General features: G+C 42.9%; 1 protein-coding gene across 1 annotated transcript; it reads right to left on the bottom strand.

Moving 5' to 3' along the window:
- Nucleotides 1-50: 50 nt before the first annotated feature.
- Nucleotides 51-13,099, bottom strand: LOC124145961 (laccase-1-like). The gene is made up of 10 exons (XM_046515953.2): nucleotides 12,888-13,099; nucleotides 12,053-12,273; nucleotides 9,048-9,214; nucleotides 7,585-7,835; nucleotides 6,447-6,684; nucleotides 5,554-5,731; nucleotides 3,328-3,609; nucleotides 2,358-2,543; nucleotides 1,532-1,679; nucleotides 51-536 (listed from the first exon to the last, which is right to left on the bottom strand). Exons 1-10 carry the CDS (start codon nucleotides 12,952-12,954, stop codon nucleotides 256-258), a joined length of 2,019 nt encoding a protein of 672 aa, XP_046371909.2. The 5' UTR covers nucleotides 12,955-13,099; the 3' UTR covers nucleotides 51-255.
- Nucleotides 13,100-14,328: the final 1,229 nt, after the last annotated feature.

Genomic DNA, 14,328 nt, shown 5'->3' with positions numbered 1-14,328 from the left:
ATTTACAGACCGCTGTCATAAAGCTGGAATATTGCCGAGTGCGGCGTTTAAGAACAAACCAACCAGCCAAAACCAATCACAAGTTCAGTGTTTGTTTGTTGTTTAACGCCACACTCAGCAATATTCCAGATATGTGACGTCGGTCTGTAAACGATCGTGACTGGACCAGACGGTGCAGTGATTAACATCCTGAGTATCGATCAACGCAATTGGGATACAAAGTCAACGAGCCCGACCACTCCATCCTATCGCCTCTTACGACTCGAGTTCGAGTGACGTCAAGGTAGAATAACGGTTACATCCGACTACGACCATAGACCACACTGCAAGGAGCCACAACGATCCTTCATTAAGTCCAGCTCCGCTCACGGGGCACCTGGGCTTCTCCTCCTCCGCCTCCCCCGTGTACTCCCAGTTCCCACACCGGGGGAAGTGTTTGGGGGGTCGGGGCATCTGGTTCAGCTCCCCCACCTGCACGATGAGAGCCATCCCGACTGACACGTGGAATTCGATGTGGCAGTGCAGCAGCCAGAAACCTGAATAACAGAAATAAAGAATAATATATCCAAACTTATCCAAGCCCTCCACATTAGCACTGTACATCATCTACCAGCATTGTCAGCATGGAAAATATTGATGATTTACCAATTGCAATGGGATGATTGTGCAGAAATTACCCGGGTTATCTGACTCCAAAGTCAGTGAGATCACACATTGTTACCCTCAAATTTTGGTATTATTCGGCTCCTGCAACAGACTTGGTACTAGACTTGGTTTAATTCCACGTTAACAGTATTTTCTTTATTAAAGTGTATCAGCTTGATGGAGAAGGGAAACCCAAGGTTATGCATGCCTTAGACGCTTACCACAAGGTGAATGTTGACAAACCAAGAAACGTAATGAGGTGGAATCTTGGAATCGTCCTCAAGAGTCTCAGGTGCAGGAACGCCTGTGGACGCCAAAATTGACAGCCCCACCCCAAGCGATATAGAGGGTTTATATTGCATCTATCTATCCAGGAAATCTGATAATCTTGGACCACCTGCGCAACATATCAACCACCACCTACCAGGATTATTAGCATGAAATCATACGCTCGTCGACAACCTACCTGGGTTATCAGAATGAAATCATACGCTCGTGGACACCCTACCAGGATTATCAGCATGAAATCATACGCTCGTGGACAACCTACCAGGATTATCAGCATGAAATCATACGGTCGTGGACCACCTACCAGGATTATCAGCATGAAATCATACGGTCGTGGACCACCTACCTGGGTTATCAGCATGAAATCATACGCTCGTGGACAACCTACCAGGATTATCAGCATGAAATCATACGGTCGTGGACCACCTACCTGGGTTATCAGCATGAAATAATACGGTCGTGGACCACCTACCTGGGTTATCAGCATGAAATCATACGCTCGTGGACAACCTACCAGGATTATCAGCATGAAATCATACGGTCGTGGACCACCTACCTGGTTTATCAGCATGAAATCATACCGTCGTGGACCACCTACCTGGGTTATCAGCATGAAATCTGATGATTGTATACCCTCCATCCGGAACCGTAACAGTGTCTTTAGCTATCGGTGTTTCCAGGTTCCTTTGAATCAGACCATCTGCATCCATCTGTTTGATCTCCTCTAAAGAGGTTGATACGTTCACCTGCATCAAAGGATACGGCTTTTAACTGTACACACGTATAAAGCTTCGCTGAAGCTGATATCGATATTCCAGCCATATCGTGGCTTGGGGTCAGGACACTTGAAACTGGTGTCACGCTTTGAACCATGTGGGGAATCGAACCCGGGTATTCGCGTGACGAGCGATGCTTTAACCACAAGGTTACCAGACCGACCCCCCAAAACGGAAATGCGGGATATACAAGAGCAACGAATCGGATTCGATTATCTATAAAGTTCGAAAGAGTCCACACAAAGTGATAAAATTGATATAAATACTAGCACTTAGCAACACTAAACCCGTGAAGATCAGACTCGCTGACTTGGTTGATGCATGTCAACGATCCCAATTGCGTGGATCGATGCTCATGATATTAATCTCTGGATTGTCCGGTCCAGACTCGATTATTTACAGATCGCCGAATATAGCTGGAATATTGCCGAGTGTGTCGTTTAACAACAAACCAACCAACCAACCACTTAGCAACACTGGATGTTGCTATTCAGCCGTACTGGACGATCACCAGAGGTCCAGCTAATGCGACATCAAAGCCTCAAGAACTGATAACTTCACTTTGCCTGTGCATGTGTATGACCAAAGAGGGTTTGCAATATTAACAACATATCTGGCAATTGCATAATCGGCAACACCAGGACTCACTTTCTCGATAGCGACGACCCGGAAGTGATGGCCATGTAGATGCATCGGGTGGTTAGAGTTGTAGGTGACGCCCTCATCAATGATCACCATCTCCACGGTGTCGTCCAGGTCTACCTTGATGATGTGGATACACTCACAGAACTCCTGGCTGCAGTTCCTGGTGTTGTGGGGGCCGCAGAACATGTCCTACAGGAGAAGGTATCTGGACTAAAACGTTCCATTGTCTGCGTGACCATGTGTTTTAATAATGATCCTGTTCATTTGCAGCATAGAGTCTCTGAGATGGTAAGAACAGACCTGTTCTACGGGAGAAGGTATCTGGACTAAAACGTTCCTTTGTCTGCATGACCTTGTGTATGACCAGGCAATCCAGTGATTGACATCATTAACATCGATCCATGCAATTGGGATACGATGACATGCATCAACCAAGTCAGCCAGCCTTACCACTCGATCCAGTTAGTTGCCTCTTACGACAAGCATAGTTGCCTTTTACGGCAAGCATGGGTTGCTGAAGACCTATTCTACCCCGGATCTTCACGGGTGTGTAGGTGGTGCCATGAGCGGAGTCATCCTTAAAGACAAAGCTCTGGTAAGCCGTCTCATGGGCCGTGTAGTCGTTGACGACGTTAAACAGTATTTACGACTAATTTCTGAGGCCTCCAAAAAAGCCTGGAAGAAGCAGCTTAAGAGGTAATTGCTATGGCGCTTTTTACAAGGGAAAACGCGCAGACCTTAAAACATCATCTGAGAATAGTTATGCACCGCTTCCAGTAACATTCTTTCAATTTCTCGACGCAGGACAGAGAAAGGACAAATTATACCCATGTAGGGAATCGAACCCGGACATTATGTTGTCGAAATAAACCTAGGGCAAACACAAAGTCCCTCAAAATACCACTAGGACGAAATGAGCTTGTCATGACGTTTCACCAAAGTGTCTTACAAGATAATGTCATAATGAACGAACCTTCGGGATGTCATCATACTGAGAGAGTGGAGGGGACGGTGGTTGACGATGGGTGATATCATTTAACTGTGGCATATACAGCCTCTTGTCCAGGTTGACGGCAGCAAAGGGATAGAACTCTTTCCGGTGGAACACACCGTTGTCTATCTGGTTGAAGTCCATGGTGACATAAAACTTCTTATCGGGCACCTGTTTCATGTGGAGGGGGTCTGCCGGGGTGGTGTTCAGCCAGGACACGGGGGTCAGGTCAGGGGTGCCGTTCGTGTTCCAGGGGTTCAACAGCTAAAACATGGATTAGTCAATACAATTACAAGTTGAAAGCATATAGCTATTCAGCAGTATTGTACATGGCAGAGGGTGAAGGCTAAAGTTCTCGATTACATTAGAGAGTGAGTGAATATGGTTTTAGACCACATTTAGCAATATTCCAGCAATTTCATTAATATTTGTGACATTTAAAAATGGGTTTGACAAATTGGTCACAGGCCTTCGGCGTGTCAAGCAACGCTTTAACTGCATGGCTACCCCACTGCACCTCCTTTTTACATTAATGCATTGACAAGGATCGTGCAGTCAGCAGTATTCCAGCTATAGCACGAGACCATGTAAGCGGTCGAATCTGGACCAGGGAAACCAGTGACTGATCCAAAGCAACGGAAGGTGATGAGAAGAAACAGAGCTACCCGATTTAATTTAGATGCCTCTTCAGCTGACAAAAGAATGAAGTGTCCAGTCACCGAGCCTCTCAATCCAATCCACTCTGTCTCTAACATATAGATCACTTGAGACCTATTCAAACACGGAATAGGGGTTGGACATAAAGGAATTCTCTTTGATGCCTCGCCTTACATGACTAGAGTTAGGTTGTAGCCATGCTTACATGCGGACGGAAGGTCCGTGGTTCGATCCCCGACCGCGTCATACCAAAAGACGTTAAAAGATAGTACCTGTTGTTACCCTGTCTGGCGCTCAGCATTAAGGGGCCTAAACAAGAACTGGTTGGCTCGGAGTCAAATACTGGGTCTGAGTGGGGTGTTTATGTTAAACTGCGGCATGGTATCTCAGTGAGCTAGAACTATAAATCGGAATCAGTCCGGTCTAGTACAAGCAGCCACACACACACACATTCATGCAATAATCTTGGACGCGACGTTAAACCCCATTTCACCTCACCTCACCCATCATGCATATCACCTTCATGCGTCCCTTCCCTTCAAAATCAATGTTGGAGTTATATTACTAATGAAAAGAGTGGTAAGTTTAGAGTGTGGATGTGAATTGAACAAGCGTTTAATTCAAGACATCTTTTGAGCATTGATTGTATTTTTAATATCAGGCACTCTTAAACCTCCCTCTTCATAAGGTTTCATCATAACATTTCTACTGATTTTGTCTGGTTTATTTTTCCATATAAAACGAAAACACAGTGTTTCGAGTTCTTTTATAAACCTTTCACTGGGATTAGGTAGGGTTGAGAAAAGGTGGGTTAGTTTAGGTAAAATAAGACTTTTTAGTACTGTAATTCTACCTAATGGGGTCAGGTCACGTGCTAACCAAGAGTTCATGATGATTTTTAAACTTTTAAGTTTGTCCGTAATTTCTTTCTATTATTTCTGCCAAATTGTGAGTAAAAATAATACCGAGAGGAGTAAAACTTTTTCTTGGCCAATCTAAATTCCAACATTTGCACATAGTTTTATCAGAGAAGCGTTGTGAGCCAATCCACAACACTTGCGTTTTGCTTGTGTTAATTTTTAGGCCTGAAAAAGACGCATATGTTTGAAGAGTTGTCATGGTGTTTTGGAGACAATTTTCAGTTCCATCTAATATGAGAGATGTGTCGTCTGTGAAGTGTGAAATTAGATATTCTATCTCATCGATCTTAATTCCGTTTATATATTGATTAGTGCTAAGCCTTATTTCCAAAATTTCTGCTCATATTTAGAATATATAAGGAGATAACGGGTCACCCTGTCTACACCCTCTTGTTAGTCTAAAAAATCTGAAGCAAAACCGTTAACTTCAACACTAGATTTTATATCGTGATAGAATGTTGGTCCAAAATTAAAAAAAGGTCAAAGCTTCTTGGATGAAAACCCAGTCTACTGAACCGAACGCCTTTTCAAAGTCTATAAGTAACAATTATTCCCTTCTCTCCTCTCACTCCCATAGTCAGTAGGCCCACAAGGTTCTCCCTCCTGTCATGTATATCACTACCATGCTTACCTTCCCTCCTCTCCGCCCACTCTCATAGTCTTTGGATCCACTAGGCTCTGTCTCTGTGGCGTTCTCATACCTCAAGATTGCCAACTGTTTCGCTGACTTAACAGTGCAGTCTCCCATACCTCGACTTCGAATCCAGTAGTTGTCAACTGCCTTGTCAGCGTCCAGTATGAAGTCGTACCTACCAACACAGATAATTCACAGGATACAAGGTTTGACTTTAACAATTGAGGATTAACCCTGTAATAATCTGGTTTTGTATGTTAGAGACAGGATATGTTTTTGGTCACAGCTTCATGGCATACAACAGTTGTTCCTGAAGTTATTATTTACAAATTAAAATACAAAATGCAGCAAAGAGGGTTTGGGTGTTCCTGGCACAGTCAGGATGCTAAGGTTCATCACCAGATCAGCTCAGCTCACTGTGAACACTCCCGAACACTGCAGCCTTAGCATTACCAAGATTGTCAGAAGGGCTGTATTCCTGGTAGCAAACCCGGATACTCTCCCAATGTCAGACAACAGATTGGGAGGTACCAAACCTAAAGCACCGAGGACAATTGGGAGTCGGACAACTTGGTACTTGCGTGACATGTCGAAATTGAGGTTGGCATATTTGGCATGTTTTTCCTGCATCTCGTCAATCACATTAGTGTCATAAGGGACAGAAAACTCAATAATAAAAATGATCTCACTTGATTTATCAAAAAGGACAAGATCAGGTGTGGATACGTCTGAGGCTGTAAACGGGCCTATTCCAAAGGTTTTGTATTATTATTATTAGTATTATTATTATTATTATTATAGGTGGTGGTGGTGGTGCTGATGGTGATGGTGCTGGTGGTAGCAGTATTAATAGTATTGACACTCCTGCTTGCAAACCACAACTTTGGTACCTCTCTCCCGCCCAGATGTTGAATGAGCTGACAACGATTGGCTGGTGTGGCACACCATCTGTGGCAATCATGGTGATGTCGTGGTGGTCCACGGAGACCTGGATTGGGCAGTTCAGGATGCCGTTGCTGATGACGCGGAAGCGATACTTCTGGTCCTTCCTGACAATGAACACAGAATATGGGGTGTAGATGGTCTCGTTGGTGTCTGAAGTCGGGAACTCACGGAATGCTCCCCGACCTGGAAACAAAATGGAAACACGTGGAGAGCTCACTCCTACACGAGTGCTTCTACAAAGATGCCCAAATGACCAATTTTTTAACAGTTTGTCCGAACCACGTGTGTTAAGAAAAGTAACGGTATATCTACCTGTGTTAGTACAGTTTAAGTTATGAATGATTTCATATCAATTTATCAAAAAAGAAACACCCTGGTGCAGAAAAGCATACAACGCACAAATTATGTGACAAAAATAAAAGGCAACACATATCTCTATATTATTCTATATATTATATCAATGGGTATTTATTCCGCCCGCTATAAATGGTATCAAATGTACTCAGTATACCACTGTTTGGTTTGGGGGGCACGGGTGGCCCAATTGTCTATGCCGAGTTGCGTTATCGTTGGTTCGAATCTTTTACCAGCGAGTGAGGGCATGGGTGGCTACACGTACTTAAGCTGTTGGTTGGTTTGTTGTTTTACGCCGCACTCAGCAATATTCCGGCGGTCTGTAAATAATCGAGTCTGGACCTGACAATCCAGTGATTGATATCATGAGCATCGAAACACGCAATCGGAATCGATGACATACTTCAACCAAGTCAGCGAGCCTGACCACCCTCGTACGACAAGCATAATTGCTTTTTACGGCAAGCATGGGTTGCTGAAAACCTTTTCTACCCCGGATCTTCACGGGTCCGTACTTAAGCACCTCTTAAATGTTGTGGCCCTTAGACTTTCCATGATCCAACAATCAGTGGTCTGTCAGCACCACTCCCGTGTTTCAGCACGGGTAGACGCCTTCTATCTGCACCCTTTTCCTCCCACACCAAGCTGACGTGCCATGATATTACTGTAATAACTGTTGAAAGCGGCACTAAACCAAACAGTAATGAGTGATTGAAGATATGACGCTACCGTTGATAAGCATAGATGCGGGTTTGTTTTCGTATCCTGCGTGATGGTGGCCGGCAAACCTGTTGATGGTCAGTTTAACAAGCCAGTCGTGTACTATCATGGTGTGTTCAGGAAGGTCATGGTCATACAGGTGTGAGGATGGGTCACGTGACGGAGGTTCCCGGATGATCAGCGCCCCGAACAGACCGTCGGAGCGGTGGACGCCAGCATGACCGTGCCAGAAGTGAGTGCCTCGGTTACCGGCCTTGAACCTGCAGGAGCACACAAGATGAACAGTTACGGTTATGGAATAGCCTTTATTGTTGCAATATCTGGTTCAAAACAACAGCAACAACACTAATGATATTAACAGTAATAATTTTTAATGCACTGTAATCCATCAGATGAAGCATATTCAAAGCACTGCAATGTGCAAATGTATGACAATGATATACAAAGGAAGAATGGATAGATGATGACTGTGGACTAATGAGAAATATGAACACAATCTCAGATTAGAAGAGGTCTTCAGCAACCCATGCTTGCCGTAAAAGACGACTATGCCTATCGTGAGAGGCGACTAATGGGATCGGGTGGCCAGGCTCGCTGACTTGTTTGATGCATGTCATCGTATCCCAATTGTGTAGATCGATGATCATGATGTCAATCACTGGATTGTCTGGTCCAGACCGCCGTCATATAGTTGGATATGGTCGCTACCCTGTGCAGCGAATTGCTGCGTGAACCTTAGACGAGTTGGCGCTCGTGCTCCCTCTCCCAAAATGACAAGACATTTCGTAACACTTTTGCCCTTGCGAGATGTGTTGCAACTGATAAGTATTGCTCTGCTCATTGTACAAAATGATTTCCAGTACGATTCAATAAGTCGTTGACTATAAGATGGACAGAGGATGGGTGAGGAGGCTAGAACATATCGTGTGTGCTACGCAACAACGCACCTGTACTGGAACTTGGAGTAAGCTGACACTCTACAATAAGACAGGGGTAGATCCTCCAAGTCTCTTGACTAGAACATATATTTTGTGCACTACGCAACAACGCACCTGTCCTGGAACTTGGAGTGAGCTGCCACTCTACTTTAAGACAGGGGTGGGTCCAGCAAGTCTCTTGATCAGAACATATATATTGTGCACTACGCAACAACGCACCTGTCCTGGAACTTGGAGTGAGCTGACACTCTTCTATAAGACAGGGGTGGATCCAGTAGGTCTTTTGACCAGAACATATACATTGTGCACTACGCAACAACGCACCTGTCCTGGAACTTAGAGTGAGCAGCCACTCTACTATAAGAAAGGGGTGGGTCCAGCAAGTCTCTTGATCAGAACATATATGTTGTGCACTACGCAACAACGCACCTGTCCTGGAACTTGGAGTGAGCTGCCACTCTACTATAAGACAGGGGTGGATCCAGCAGGTCTCTTGGCCAGAACATATATATTGTGCACTACGCAACAACGCACCTGTACTGGAACTTGGAGTGAGCTGTTATTGGGCACTGGGTTACCATGCTGACGCCATCATGATGTTGATAACCTTTCTGGAAGACTCCGTGCCAGTGGATGGTGGTCCCCTCAGAACCTGCCAGCTTGTTGTCCACGTTGACAACGACCATGTCGTTCTGACAAACCTTGGGATAAGAGAAAAAGTTGGCGTGAACTAATTTTAATTGGAAGTGGATGTCGAGGCGATGAGATTTGAGAACCTGGCCAGACAAGGCGGTCGTTTCCTGCATGTGTGTGTGTGTGTGTGTGTGTGTGTGTGTGTGTGTGTGTGTGTGTGTGTGTGTGTGTGTGAATCAAACCCGGGACTGCGGCGAGATGAGCGACCACTTTAACCACCAGGCTACCCCACCGCCCTTCAGGGCTATGTCAGCTGGGAAAACAAAGGTATGCCGGTGCTCTCTCATGGTCAACTGTTGAATTATTCATATTCAATTATAATGATGTTTACAAAAGCGCTAATGTTACGTACTGAACACAAAACAAAATCCGTTTCGCAAACACCACGCTTACATCGGATGCTTGTAACGAACCTGAAACGGGACAAGTTCACACAATAATTCTTTATAGAGGGGCCATGCCATTCTGACTGTGAGGTACAGTGTTGTACTGGTGCATGAAAGCGTACGTTTATTGTACCAACCGTCACATAAAGATACATTTTAGCGTAGCTTGAATATGAAAATGTACTCTTGTTTCGATTCTCCCACAAAAACCTTCTCTACCAAGCCTTTTGGGGGTTTGTTATTTAACGCCGCACTCAACAATACTTCAGCTATATGACGGCGGCCTGTAAATTATCAAGTCTGGACCAGACAATCCAGTGATGGATATTATGAGCAACGATCGCTCTACCAACAAACTCCCTGTTGATCTCAAGATCTTAACTATTTAAATAAATCATTTCAAATTTTGTAGGAAAACATGCGATGCTAGCGGGGCTTGAACCGTTTCGTAAGATTTGCGGCCGTGTAATAGTCAAATTCGACTTCCGCGGCAAACGGAAGGACGATGTGAGATTAAGTATTTAATTTCAGATGAAACAAGATTGGATACTTGCTCCCCTACCAATCCCGACCCCACACCCCAAGCCCTGGTTGCATAAGTGTATACATAATTACAACACTTTTCATACCTTGATCATAAAACATTCGACCTTTCAATCATCGTGTGGTGCACACACTTTGCCAATCAAAAAATGACATTTCTGCAACAGTATTGTATTAAGTGGATAAATTTGAAAAGACGAGGGTGTACATATCAGTTTTGTTTGTTTGTTTGTTAATTAACACTGCACTCAACAGTATTACAGCTATATGACGGAGGTCTGTAAATAATCGAGTCTGGACCATACAATCCAGTGATTGACATCATGAGTATCGATCCACGCAATTGGGATATGATGACATGTACATATCCGTATTTTACTAATACAACCGTCGTAACTCTATATATTTTGGCCACTTTATTAAGACATGGTATTTGTCCTCTATATCGGTTTCACAAAATGAACACTATAATGTGGGACTCACCCATCCCCCTTTTAAATAATATGCGAGCCCCGTTAATTAATTCGCTGCTTAAATTCAGTAAAGAAATCCAGTTTCAGGTACAAGAAATTGACCCAGCCAAACATATCAGAAACCAAATTGGTTTAATATATTTATAACCAAAACGGCCCAACCTAATATCTTTTAAATAAATCTAAGTTGCCCTTTCAATTACATGCCTCCCTAAAACCCCGCACCTCACATCCATAGCACAATTGAGTTGAATTAATGATTGGAATAACTGGTACTGGATATCAACAGAAATATACTTATAACTATTAAAAACTCTATGCAATTAAAAAAAGCTTCCAAAATATTATACAGTTGTTTTTAGTTTTTTCGACATTCGAGAAAAACTACCAGAGGATGCAAACACAAGACCAAGATATTTTTAATTTAGTAACTACCTCTAATATATAGCCTCGTAAAACCATCTAGATATTTTTTTCTCCTTTCTTACAAATAACATTTTTAGTTTTCTCAACATTTACTATCAAACCCGACTTACTACAATACTCAAAGAGCATATCAAGACCTTCCTGTGGTCCATCAACACTTGTACTGAACAAAACCTTGTTATAAGCAAACAACAACAAAAGTGGCCGAATATTTAATATGTGGACACCCAGGTTCTGTGAAGAGGATAAATCTTGAGCAATATCATGCAGAAAGAAAGAGAATAATATTGGAGACGGATTCTCACCCTGCCTTACTCCGATACCAGAACTGAAATAATCCGAATGCGATTCATTCGCCATTTTAACGCACGACATAATTTTAAAATACATACTGCGTTATAAGTACAACATATTGTATGTTAACCCTGATGAATAAAGAATATACCAAAGAGCCTGAGTCTCATAATCGAACGCTTTGCGGAAATCTACGAATGCACAGTAAAATTGGGCACCTCTTGTTGGGCACATTCTAAAGTTCTGAACACGTTCAGGATGTTAACACATCTATGTGACAAGCCACTGACAAGGCAGGTGTTTAGTTTTATGATTTAAGCACACTATTGACGGTGTATCTGATGGATGCTGAATATGACTGAAGTGTATGAGAAAAACTTCTGATGTTATTGTCAGTATATTGACACTGGCATTTCTGCTATGACGCCGCTATGATGTCTACTGTAACCACAGAATCCCATGGCATGCCACCGTGGCGTTTCAAAGGCATATTAACAACTGTTACAGTTAGTATTGTTGTACCTCCGAGGACAAAAGTATTTCTTTGGGTACGACCCGTTAATATTTTCAGCCCAAATGGTTTCTAAAAAGCAGACTGTTCAATGGATGTCTTGAAAGAAATATTCCCCAAACACTCCACCATCAGCCTCTCCCCAACACACCGCACCCCACCCCCAACGCATCCCATCCCCCTCCCATAATTAAATCGTCGATCAGATCCTACTTGTATGGCAGGTCCTGGTAGCTTCCTGTTCGTCGTGATGATCCCCCTCCCCACGCCGTCAGCAGCAACGCAGTTGGGTCTGTAGCAGTCGGTGATGTTGTACGGGCAGTCGAAGCAGGCTTTGGTCAAGACGTAGTAGTATTCTACTGTGAAGTTGTACACGCAGGTCATGGTGGGCGCTCCATCCCCACACTCGCGCATACAGGGGTGGCTGGCATAATCTGAAATATACACATTGATGATAATTATTTACAAACATGTATTAGGCAAGATTTCTCAGGGGGACAAATTGTGCTCCTCTTCTTGCCGATCTGTTTCTGTATGCATATGAATCAGAATATCCACTAGGATCGGCAAATTCAAACCACGTGGATTTGACCAAGAAGTTTAACTTTAACTTCAGGTGTTTTTGGATTATCTGATATCGTTTAGTAATTGTAAAAGAAGGAAGAGAGTTTGTGGATGTCAACTTCTTTATTGTGAGGAACACAACGTTTCGGAGAATATACTTACTCCTTCGTCAGGTAAATAAATAATATAAAGCAGAGAATATATATATGTGTACCTGTAAGAACAACAAAAGTAATAAGATGACAAAGGTTGACACTTAGCAAGAAAAGCCAACAATTGCCGATAAGTGATAAGCTATGGACAAATGGAAGCCAACACTTAACAGTGACATGCGAACGCTTTACCCACTTGGCTACCCGATCGCCCCCCATAAGAAATGAATCAAGGTGGGTATTGTGATAATTTCAACCAAACGTTTCCTCTATAAATTGCATGGTTAAGATGGGGATGCATTCGCTGGTAAATTCAATTGCTAAACACTCACCTGATAGTTCGTATTCTCCTAAAGTGACACAAATTCCAGCAAATACCACAAACAATATACCAATCATGTTGGCAGTAACACCGAGAGGGAGGCGATTGTTCTACGGAGTTTCAGAGGTACCCGTCCCGTTCTTGCTACATGTAAGTGAATACTGTCAACACAAGACCGCCCGATATACGCCCGTCCTTGCTTGATACATTTGCATACTGTTAAGGACAGTCCTGATCAGTGCAGGTAATCTTACCCGACACCCATCTGCGCTTCCTCTCAAGAGTTCATAGATCATAGACAAGAGACTATATTCATGCAAGTGCACAATTGTAAACAAACATTTGTCACTTTGAGGTCAATATTTTCTCCCTCAGTATTACATCGGCAAAAAAATCTACAACAGACATGTAACAACTCTAATTATGTATTCAGTTCATGGAAACATAAGCGCAAATGTATTTGCCTTCAATCACTGTCAATAAATTATTTATATGAAGGTCAACATTAGAGGTCTGACAAATCTGAAAAGCTGGATTATATCTAGTTCTTTGTTATAATAATGACAATTCAATTCAAATGCAAAGTAGAAAGGCATTGAAAAATTAATAACGACCTTCAATGGGTCGTGTATTGATTAATTAAATGTCCTAATGTATCAGAGTGCCGGACCCACGACAACACAGGTAGTCTGTAAATACTCGTGTCTGGACCTGACGTTCCAGTGATTGACATCATAAGCATCGATCGACACAACTGGGAAACATCCATCAACCAAATGAGCGAGTCTGATCATCCGACCTCCTTAGTCAAGCAAGGGTTGCTGGGGACCAATTGTAACCTGGAACCTTCACGGGATCTGGTTCAAATGGGAAAATCAGAGGAAAAGATAAGTCCCATTAACCGACTTAACAGAATTCCCGTGTCTCAGAAAGTCAATCCGTGCAGAATTACCGATTCATAAGCATAAAGAAACAGATCGGCATTGAGAGGAGCACATTTGGTGCCCATAGTGATGCTTACTTTACCTTGTATCCGCAAACTTCACATATAACTTGTCAAGGAAGTCAAGCATGTCACAGATTGTTATCTCAATAAACACCAAATGATATTTGCTGTTATTTTTGGCATCAATAACCTTTAGGAAGTCTAGCATGTCACAGATTGTTATCTCAATAAACACCAAATGATATTTGCTGTTATTTTTGGCATCAATAACCTTTATACTACAATCATAAACAACCAGGTGAATCTGTGGAATGCTGACAAGGTAGACTTTTTTATAACGGTAATCCTCCATCCACTTTGATGAAGAAGTATCAGCATAAGTATGACTGTTGGGATGTATTCCTTGTCTGACACAATGTGAAGTCTGGTTTCTTTTATGATTGTTGTCATATACATGGGCATCACATGCCTGACTGAAATTATCAATTGCCTATATTATGCAAAT

This window comes from Haliotis rufescens, unplaced genomic scaffold (genome assembly GCF_023055435.1).
Source record: "Haliotis rufescens isolate VD_foot unplaced genomic scaffold, xgHalRufe1.0.p SCAF_9, whole genome shotgun sequence".
In the NCBI taxonomy this organism is placed as follows: domain Eukaryota; kingdom Metazoa; phylum Mollusca; class Gastropoda; order Lepetellida; family Haliotidae; genus Haliotis; species Haliotis rufescens.
The sequence above is the reverse complement of the archived record's forward strand: the minus strand, read 5'-3'. Positions and strand labels throughout refer to the sequence as shown.